Raw genomic sequence first — 10,763 nt, forward strand, 5'->3', positions numbered from 1 at the left:
GCAGAGCCTGTCCGTCAGATCATGCCATCCATTCATTCCTGAAATCTTTGTCGAGTGCCCTGTGTCCAACGCTGTTCTGAGCACAAGAGATGCTGCAGAGCACAGAGTAGCCCAGCCTCGGCCCTTGTGGTGCTCACTTGCCAGCGGGAGGCAGACAGACTAAATAAGTAAAGGGACAAGGAAAAGACAGACCGCGTGTAGGGTGGCGATGAGGTGTCCGGAGCACTGGGGGACGTGGGTGTTACTATAAGCAGGGTCGTCAGGGAAGGCTTATGTCTTAGATTCTTAGTGCTTTCCTGCCAGGCAGCCGGAGGGAGGCAGCCAGCTGGATGGCTCTCTACAGAGAGAATGCTCCAGGTAGAGGGAGTAGTCAGGGCAAAAAAGCCCCAAGGATGGGACATCGAGGAGGCTAATATTTCTCCCATGAAAGCATTCCAGGGCCGGGAAGTCTGGAGTTTGTAAGGTGACGTCACAGTGTCATGGAGAGCCCACAGTGCTCATCCTCAGCATGTGGTTTTCATCCTCAAGGCCGCCTCGTGGTACCAAAGGCTGCTGGAGCTCCAGCAACTATGCCCAAATTCCAGGCCTGCAGAAAAAAGAAATCAAGAGGTTTGGGGCGTGGTGGAGAGGACAGAAGCACCTCCTTCCGGCTGAGTTATGTCACTTTAAGCAGCCTCCCCGGGAGTTCCACATCACACTTTTCACCCGATTTCATCGGCAAGAACTTAGTCACAAGACCACACCTCATTGCGAGGGAGTCTGCGGATGCAGTCTTTAGCTGGATGCATGGTTTCTTCAGTTGAAACCAGAGCTCAATGGCTAAAGAAGAGGAGGGGAATGGATACTGGGGGGCCGCTGGTGGTCTCTGTAGCCCGCAGGGAGGCCTCACGCTCGGAGGTGGACCTGCTCTCACGCAGTTGACTCTTTCATGGAGCCGAGCCCTGGGCCATAGTCTCCAATCGTTGCTGATTTCAGTGGAAATCCTGTATAGCTCGGATGGCGGGGGGTGGGGGCCGGGGGGGGGACTCCCCCCCCCCGACCCCCACCATCTAGATAAGATTGATCCAAATACTTTCTGAATTTGAAAGGCCAGACCCTTCCTGCGGATTTCTCTGCATTTCCGGGGGCTTGTGTTCCCAGGGTCACCTCTGTGCTGTCGGCTGCGCCGGCATCCTGTTCTCCACCCTGTGTTCGAGGTTGTTCCTTTAGTCCTGTCTCCTGGCATCAGTTGGCATGGGGTATTCATCCTTCTTTGCCTTGGAGGCCTGACGTCACTGTGGCTGAACACCTGCTATACACGGAAGAGCATCCCCGGAGGTCTCCGGCTCACGGACAAAGGCCATTTAAAATCAGTATTCATGCCCTTGGCCCCGCTGGTGCTGGGGAATGCTGGTATCAGCTATGGAGACCACGCATTTATCCCCTGGCCATGCACTTACTGTGCTTCTGGGGGTGGGTGGTGCGGGGAAATCTGCTGGATGGGGCTGCAGAGCCCAGCACACCGGGCAGGCGATGCTGGCCGTCATCCGAGCCCCGGACGCATCCACCAGCCAGAGCAGGAGGTCTCAGCCCGGCTACTTCCTGGGCTCCCTCCAGCCTGGACACCTCCTCGGCCTGCAGCCCCCCTGCTCCCCAGGCTCCAGGAATGCCCGGGCGGCCCCAGATGACCAGTGAATGAGTGGTCTATGCTTTGGGAGCCAAGCTTATTGAAAGGACAAGAAATACACAAAAATGGCATTCGTGGCCTTTGTTTGACAGTGGTCTGTCATGAACTAGAGGCCTTTTGAAACCGTGGACGGAGTTTGCAGATTTGGTGGCTATAGTCCGAGGATGAGGCTAGCCTCAGGCCAAGACCAGATTTGGGGGGACAAGGGAGCTTTAGGATTTTAAGTACCATATTGCTTTTACATCAAAGATTCCTGACGCAAAATGGATGTCAAAAGTGGCTATATTTTTTTTTTCTTTCTTTAGTTTGGAAGCGTATGTTTTTAGCGCCCTCAGGAAAAATGAACGTGACAGGGTTGCCTTCCAAAGCATGAGTCTGTCTCTTGTATCTGCCCCTTTCCTGCCCCCTCGGCAGGACCCTGGGCCTGGGGGAGAGGCGGGAAGGACCCAGAGGAGCCACTGATCTATGGGAGAAGGCAGGGAGTGGGTGCTTCTTGCAGATTCTGCCGTTTTGTTTGTTTGGTTTGGTTTTTCATGGTCTCAGAGACTAAGACTGGGGCCAGGATTATTCAGGGACTGTGCCGACAACACACCCAAGAGCTGGAGTCTGCCTTCTCCAGAGGCTAAGCTCCCGAGGGCAGAGTTAGCTGCAGCTCGAGGAAGGTTCTCCATGACCTGGCACAGTGCCTACCCAGCACAGAGTAGGCACTTGGCATATATTTGCTTAATGAATGAGTATCTGGGGGATCACTGCGGACAGGCTTATGTCGCATTCCTAGGCCCGCCCGTAAGCCAGGAGACACCTGGAGACCCACTTCTGCCTCCGTGTTTAAGAGGTGTAAGTCAGGCTACATACTTAAAGACATCCTGTTCCTCCGGCCTCGAGGTATGTTTTCATAATGACAACACAAAAATAGTTGCAGAGCCATCTCTGGTTTCTGTATGATTGAAAATTGGCAAGACACCAAGCATAGCAATTTGCTTATTTTTCTTTTTTTAATTGAAGAATAATTAACATACAGGGTTCTATTAGTTTTAGGCGTAGAGTGTAGAGATTCAGCATACATCACCCGTGCGCATCACGGCGAGTCCCTCTTGATCCCCCGCTTCTGGGGCACCTCTCCTCCCCTCGCCGCCCCTCTGACCATCAGTCTGTTCTCATATCAAACATAACAGTTCAATCATTGCGCGTGAGCAGCGCCGGGCGGGGGCAGTTTGGGATGAGCGTTAAAGACATACAAATTCATGAGTTCTGTAAATATTTTTAAGTAAAATTTTTAAAATTTAAAATTTATCACTCTTGCCTGAATTTCATTAGAATCACTAATTATTGTGTCATAATCAAGCTTTTGACATAACTTGGGTTTTACTGAGAGACTAAATGATTAGAAACTAAAGTGAATTATACTCAAAATGTACAAAATGTAAATAGTCTCACAAAACTCTGACGTTTAAAATTTGCAAAATAAAATTTATTTTATATGCATTTTTCAGTTATTTTTCTTTGATAATATTCAAAATCTCCATTAAAATTAAAGGCAAGATACAAATTATAATTGAAGAATATTAACATTGCATATCAAAGTTATCTAAATCAAGCTGAAATGTTTAAATTTATTTTTAAAAAATTTAAATCCTTTTACACACTTTTCATAAACATAAAACGATTTGCAATCCTAGTGTTCAGTGTCCGTCCAGTTGCCACAGTAAATAATTAGTATCACTCTTCCTGTGTCATGATGAGGCCTAACGTATCTCTAAATTAATATGAACGCATTAATACTGCAAAATGTGCCCTAATTGCCACGTGTGGCTGCTGTGACTACGAGACTAATCTGTGTCTCCAGAAGCACAAACTGGACAAAGAGCAAGAAAACAGATGTTTGGTGCGGCTGCAAAATGCTTCTGGTGTGGGCCTGAGTCCGTTGCATCGTGCTGGGGTATTGAACCAGCTGACACACCATCTTTCCTTTACCCACTTTCTCTTTACCGCTGCCCTGGCTCCCTACGGCAGGGGAGGGACGGGCCCACCTCCCGCGGTGGCCGTGACCCACCACAGACCCGCGTTTATTTGGACGCGGTGCGGGCGTGGGGAGAGGCTGCACCTGGGGCCCGGCCAGTGTCACTCATGGGAGGGGCACCTGAAGCGCTGGTCACTACACCAGGCGGACCGTCGAGGGACAGAGGAGCCCCTGTGACCCTTACGTGAATGTGTGCTTGTCTGTCATGTTGCTGGGCCCCCCAAAGCATGAGTCCCGGGCAAGGACACCCCTACCCAGGATCAAGGGCAGGACCGCTGCCGTGCCTCCCTTTCTGGGCCCCTACGTTGTCTCTGACATTTTTTGTGCGACAAAAAGGCTTGTTCCCTTCACCATCTGAGAGTGGCATTCCTGAGACGGGCTCCAAAACTTCGAGCCTCGAGGGCGACACTTCTCTCCCGCCGGCAGATTCTCGTACGGTGGTTGGAACTTTGCCCTTGAGCCACGGTTTGTGCGCAAACCCTGTCACACGGGAGCTGCTCACAAATGTGGGCGGCGTTGTCCTCGCCAAGTGCCCTGCTTCACGGCTCAACACCAAGCTCCCCTCCCAAATCAGAGGCGCACTTGATCTGCTCACAGGATGTTCCTTACAGCACTGCTGATGGAGCCCAGGCTCCAGCCTCCTGGGCGCCCAGTCCCTTAGCCTCTGGCCACGGTTCCGAGCCCCCTCTCTACCTACAGGGTGAAGTCTGACGTCTCCCCACTTCATGGGCTAACTGATGTGCCCTGGGGGTGGCTTATCATATGCAGGTGGATTATTTGGGGGGGGTGTCGACGAGCTGCTTCCCTGTGTGGTCAGGCTGAAGGGTTCCCAGTTCCGTTGTCTGTCTTGACTATGTGTGTCAGGCAAGAAGACACTCTTTCTCTTGGAGAAAGGAATACAGCAGGACTTAGCCAGGGTCCCCCTGGCTTTGGTGCAGCCGCTGGAGAGAGAGAGAGAGAGAGAGAGGACCAAACTGCCTTAGAAGCCCAAGGGGCATCGAGGACGGCTGCTCCAGTCCTCTTTCCCAAATATTTAAGTTAGAAAATCGGTTTTGGTGCACTAGCTGGGCCACGCCTCAGCTCTGTTGTCAAGGAAGAACACCCAGGGCCCAGTGCAGGTGATGCTCCGTTTGTCTCCCTGCATCTGTTCTCCATCCTTCTCTGCCCGGCTGCCTCCCGGGAGGCTGGCCTCTGTGAATGACGTCACCCAGGCTCACGGCCTCCAGCTTCTGGTTGAGATTGGGCAGCGGAGGCTCAGGCAGAGAGTGGAAGGCAGGAGGAGAAAAGCCAGGAGTATTTGTTCTCCTCACTCCTTCCCTTCTGGGCCACCGTTTTAGGGTGGCTGTGTCCTGCTGGGTCCCTCTACTGTGGCTCATGGCTCCTGTGGGCAGCATGGCCCCCACCCCCCAAGCAAGGAGTGGCGATGGCTTCCCATCGTCATCGATCCTGGGTTATTCACCAGCCCTTGCTGGTTCTCTTAAACCTATCTGTGCTTCTGATAATAGTCCCTGAATTAAGCCGTCTTCAATGAATCTTTTGAGCACACAAAGGAATGTCTGGAATGATGTCTGGAATTTCCCTGGAATATTGCAGAGGAAGGAGTCTGAGGGCTCAGGGAGATGGGACTGTTGGAGTGAGTCCATTCTGTGCGACTGACGGGTCCAATCACCCCAAAACCAACCTCCCTGCAGGGCCCTGAGGCCAATTCCATCACAAAGGCATTAAGAATGCATTAGTAAGGGTGGGGGTCCCCAGCATTCTTGAAGAACTCTCCTTCAGTTCGGAGACAGTGTTGAGAGATGAGGTTCCCAGATGTCAGCGGTAATAATGGGGTCCCACGGACTGGAAGGGGCCAAGGTGGTACAGGAGACCCAATGGTACAGGGAGTGTCTGTGGCAGACAGGGATACCGTGTGGAGCTTCTAACCATCCCCAGCAGGAGAATCAGAGTGCTGGCCCAACTGGAGAAGATTCAGGAAGAGAAGATTCAGGGCCATCTTGGGGAGATGTATGCGGAAGGACATCTTTGAAAAGGTCTTAAATGTGAAGATATTCATGTGCCAACGAAATGCCCATCAGAAGACATCCACGCGGAGAAGGCTCTCGATAATCAGGTGGGGATGTCGGCCCCTTCCCTTATCCACTCTGGTGCTTGCTCAGTGGCACCAGGAACACAGTGGCCACAGTGGAAGACATGGAGGCTGTATATGGGTCCAACAGTGCAGGTTCTCCCTCTCTGAGCCTCATCTGTTTCCATCATTTCTAGACATGCAACCTGCCAATGAGTGAGGCCAATCTTCAGCCCCAGGTAGGACACCATTCCCCAGGAGTGGGCTGTGGGAACAGGCCAGCCACTTGGGGGTGGGTTGATTACACGGGACCCGTTCGATCATGGAGGGTGGTGGGAAGAGCTTCAGATTCTGGATATGGACTTGCCGCCCCTGCCTCCCCAGCCTTTGTAGGGTTCATTCATCTCCATGCATCTCAGCAACATGGCCTTCCACTGAAGGAAGTGGAGCAGTGGGGGCTCATAGTGTGGCCGTTGGGTCTCCCCTTTTGGTCCGGGGGCAGAGAAGGGGGTCACTGCACTGTCCGAGGGATCCATCCCAACAGCCATTGGGAAGTGGGGGTGCCGCTACAGAGTGGGGGCAGGGAGCAAGGAGGACTGGTTCTGGAACCCAGAAGGTTCACCGGGGAGCCTCTCATTACTCCCCATCCCACACCCCCCAGTGACGCCGATGTTACCCATCCTGAGACCGTAGTTGGAGCAGCGCTATCCTAGGGCACCTGTTCTCTCCGAGCAGAATGTGCAGCTTGTCGACCACCGTGGGTGGCAGGGCCGGTCTTCAACAGGGAGACCGCGGGGCACGGAACCACACCAGTGGACACAGCGGGCGTGGCGATTCTCTCCAGCTGGTGTTTGGAAGCACAGCCAGCTCCTTCTAGATGGGGCCGGCCTCTGGACCTCGGGGACGAGGTTATGGGCAAGGGAGACCTGGGCCTTTCAATTCCATAAAACCTCGGTAGACATTTGAGCGACTAGTTGGAAAAAATAAAACAGAGATGTTGGGAACTGATGCTCCAGGCTGGGGAAGCGCGTGCCCTGTTTCTCCCACTGGCTTCTCGGGGGCCATTGTCTGATGGCCTGTGTGTGTGCCCCACTTGTCCCTTTCCAGATTGCGTTCCCTCCCATGGCCCGCGTCCAGATGCCTTTATTGTCCCCAAATACCACTGCCGCAGGATGGACTGGGGAGCAGACTCTGCTGAGGGTCTGGAGGGACCTGGGGGAGCTGAGCAGAGCACAGGGCAGGTGACAGCCCGAAGTGGCCACTGGACACCACGATCTGGAAAATCCTCCGCCCTTTCTCCGAAGTGGGGACTTTCTGGTCGTCTTTTCCCTTAAGTCTTGGACTGTGGCCAGCATCACAGACCTCTCTCTCTCTCGCTGAATGCTTTCACTTCCTCCCCGCCAGCTTCCAGTCTTCAAAAATTCTGTTCATTTCTTTCGCTGGACAGTTTCTCTCTCCCTCCACACCCCAAACCACATCTCGACTAGCCAGGAGCTGGCTAAGAGGCTCTGATCACAGAAGCCCACCTCCTCATCCTGAGCAGCACAGTGCAACAACAGAAGCTCCGGATTCCCTTTCATATGATCAGATGCTACATGCGTCTTAGGTGGAGGGGCTGGGGCTTAAGTACTTATTCCCCACTGTCCTGAGCCAGCTCCCAGGGTCCATCACATCTGTCTTTATCTTTCTTTTGTCTCATGGTGCATGTACAATCGGGAAAATGAAAGCAACCGAGTACTTAATAATAGGAGTCCAGATAACTGTGTACACGCGCTAGACGGCACATCTCGTGGCCGCTCAAATGATAAAGAGGAAGACTGTGGCAGAAACATGCTCATGAGGTGATGTTAAGAGGGAATATGATTTTCAGTTATGTAAGTGATGACATTTATAAAAGAATGTATCTTGCATTTGGACAAGGATTAGAAGGGAGCGTATGGGTACACAATGAAAATCACTGTTTTGCTGGAGGCTTGGATGGGGTGTGATTTTTTTATTTTTCATCTTTTCTGAAATGTTATTTCCCCTTGCCACCAAAAAAAAAAACAAAAACAAAAACAAAAAACACCAGTCCAGAGATAGGGTGGGAAACATCAGCAGATCTAAGTGTGGAAAGAATGAAGTGGAGCATGGGACCCCCAGGGCCGTGCTTCTCAAACTTCAGTGCGCTCACCGGCCGCTTGGTGACTCTCACCAGCAGATTCCCGGGCGCCATGCCCAGAGATGCAGACCCCGGAGGTCTGGACCGGGCCCAGCATCCTGGAATTCCAGCGAGCTCCTCACCATTGCAGATGGGACCCTAGGGCACCTTTCACCCCTGAGCATTCCAGAGTAGCTCCTGGTGAGGTCTTCCGGACCTCCTCCTATTCTTGGGATCTGTTACTAACTGGGGCTGGTTCTGATTTCCATCACAAAGCCACGCTGATGGGTTTTCACGGACGTGCTGGGGGTCTTGGAGGCAGGCTGCAGAGCCAAGGCTGCTGGGCCTGAGGCGACGCACAAGGTCCTTGCTCTAGACCCTTCCTCCATCCGGAGTCTCCAGTGCCCCTCGGTTCACTGCCCTTGTTAGCTACCCCCTTGTGCATCCCACATAGTGCGTGTGCATGTGTGGGGGGGGGGGCGGACAGCTGGACAGGCCCTGGAACGTGCCTAAACAGCTGTGGCCTAGTTCACTTGTAGGGGTCACCTAGTGGTGACAGTGCTTTGGAAACCCATTGCCCAGGTGCCTGGGTTGGAGTGGGACCCAGGGCTGGGATGCAGGCGATGGGAAGGGAGCGTTGCCCTTCTTCACAGGTGCGGGTCTCTCCTGATGGGCATGGCAGGCCATGCCTCAGAGGGAGGGGCTTCTAGCGTAACTTCATCCCATGTGTGGTTCAACACATGACAACGACAGTGATGTAAATGAATAGACCATATCCCTTGAGGTCCGGTGCCAGGACAGGTTGCTGTGAGGGTCCCTCCGACCAGGGGTCCTGGCTGGGAGATTTGGCCCAAGAAGTGGCCCTGGAAGGTTGAGGCAAGTCCAGGGTTCCAGGCTCTGGAGGGGGGATCCCAGAACCTGCCCCTTCTGGCTCAGACCCCTGGCTTCTCCTGGCGGGGGGGGGGGGGGGGGGGAGTCAAGGAAGGACACTGATGTCGGCCCATGTTCCTTCATTCCATCCTCACAACAACCTTGTGAGGTAGATATGGTTCCCTCATGCCACAGAGGAGGGAATTGGGGCTCAGAGAGGCTAAGGAGTTATTGGGGTGATACAGCAGGAAGGAGAGGAGCTGGGACTTGGGACCGGCGCTGTGGGCCCCGTGTTCTTGCTGCAAGGTCACAGATGGAGGTGATGGGGAAGGAGGGAGGCCCCGACAACAGTCACTATCGGCAACCTGTTCCTTGCCCCCCACTAGCCCCCTCCTGTTCTTTCAGCCGCGGGAGCCTCGCACCAAAGAGAGCAAGGCTTTTCCTCCCCGTTGTGACATGAGGGGACTGAGGCACGCAGAGGTGGCAGGACTTGCTCACGGCCACACAGTTGCTGGGTGCCTGAGGACGAGACCCAGGGCTCCCGGGCCAGTGGTCCCCCTACGGAGTGTGCACGCCCAAGAGCCGACAGCATGGGATAACGTCGTGCGCAGGGGAGTCAGCAAACAGATTTAACGGTGCCGCCGAAGCCCACGCTGGTGGAGCGCAGACCTCCCGCCCCGCTGGAGCACTCTGCGGCCGCTACCACCACGGGCTGTGACGGGACAGGAAGGGGTCCATGCTCTACTGCGAGGCGGGGCAACATCGTCCCTACGGTATGCAGGTGACCGATTAAAAAGAGATGTGTAAAAAAAAAAAAGCCTGGGAGAAATATATCAAAATGGCGGCTTTGGGGAGGTGGGATTCTAAGTGTCATTTTTTCCCGCTTCCTTCTATTTTTCTGTATGTTCCCAAATTCCCAAAATGCCCATTTCATTTATGACAGGAAAAATAGACCCCTCTATGTTTTAGTTTAAAAAAAAAAAATAACTGCTGGGAAGCAGGCCTGTGCCCTGTGTGAAGGTTGGGTGAGGCCCCTTGCATCCGCCTTCGCCTTCGCCTTCACTTTCGCCCTCGCCCCACTGCTGCCCAGCGGCCGGCCGGGGCGGGGGCGCACGTGTGTGCCGGGCATGGGGCACGTGTGTACCGGGGCGGTGGGGCACGTGTGCCAGGGATGGGGCACGTGTGTGCTGGGCATGGGGCATGTGTGTGCCGGGGCGGTGGGGCACGTGTGCCGGGGATGGGGCACGTGTGTTCTGGACATGGGGCACGTGTGTGCCGGGGTGGGGGCACGTGTGTGTGCTGCTTTGCCATTTAAGGGCAGTGTCCTCTGTTGTGTGACGGTAGGGGTCTGCCCTTGACCCAAACCCAGAAGGTGCCCAGGAGCCAGGGAAGGGGACCCCCCCATTGTCCCACAGTGACTCCCCAGCTCGGTGCTCTCATCTCCAGGCTGGCCCACCGTGGAACCCCCACGGCACCTCACTGTGGTGCTCAAGGGGGAGCAGCTGCGGCTCCGGTGAACCCCCTCCATCTGCGGCCAAATCCATTCCCGGCTCCACGGGCGGGCGGGCCAGTGGCGAGGGGACGTGGAGGTCCCCCTGCGCCCGCACCTCAGTCGTCCAGGTGCTGCTCCTCCCAGGTGGACGTGGGGATGGCGCTGTAAGGGTCCATGATGACCTTGGCGCAGCGAATGATCATCACCACGAGGAAGAGGCAGAGGAAGACGAAGCAGGCCAGGGTCAGCCCTTTGTCCACATCCACGTAGACAGGCTCAGGCGTGGGGTCCTCCATGTCGGGGCTGCGGCGGCGGGCTCCTCCAGCTCGGGCTTGACTGGTACCATTTTCCACCCCTGCAGAGAGCCAGGGCAGTGGGGAGGCAGGGCCACACCCCCGCCTGGGGTGTGGACACAGGCCCCTGGGGTTCAGCGTGCGGCCCAGCACCCCCTGAGGGGCCCAACCCTGAACCTCGAAGGGGACCCCCAGCCAATGCCTCCGGGGCAGG

The 10,763-nt window shown here is 54.8% G+C and overlaps 1 protein-coding gene across 1 annotated transcript; it reads right to left on the bottom strand.

Moving 5' to 3' along the window:
* Positions 1-10,372: 10,372 nt before the first annotated feature.
* On the bottom strand, positions 10,373-10,552 carry CTXND1 (cortexin domain containing 1). Its single transcript, XM_028096667.1, has one exon. The coding sequence runs from the start codon at positions 10,550-10,552 to the stop codon at positions 10,373-10,375; it is 180 nt and encodes a 59-aa protein (XP_027952468.1).
* Positions 10,553-10,763: the final 211 nt, after the last annotated feature.

The sequence above is a fragment of the Eumetopias jubatus genome, unplaced genomic scaffold (genome assembly GCF_037043125.1).
Source record: "Eumetopias jubatus isolate StellerSeaLion01/CBP00866 unplaced genomic scaffold, mEumJub1_p1.0 scaffold_7, whole genome shotgun sequence".
Lineage (NCBI taxonomy): Eukaryota > Metazoa > Chordata > Mammalia > Carnivora > Otariidae > Eumetopias > Eumetopias jubatus.

Excerpts from the sequence above, each read along its gene's own strand:
- CTXND1 (XM_028096667.1), bottom strand. The coding sequence starts at position 10,552 with ATGGAGGACCCCACGCCTGAGCCTGTCTACGTGGATGTGGACAAAGGG.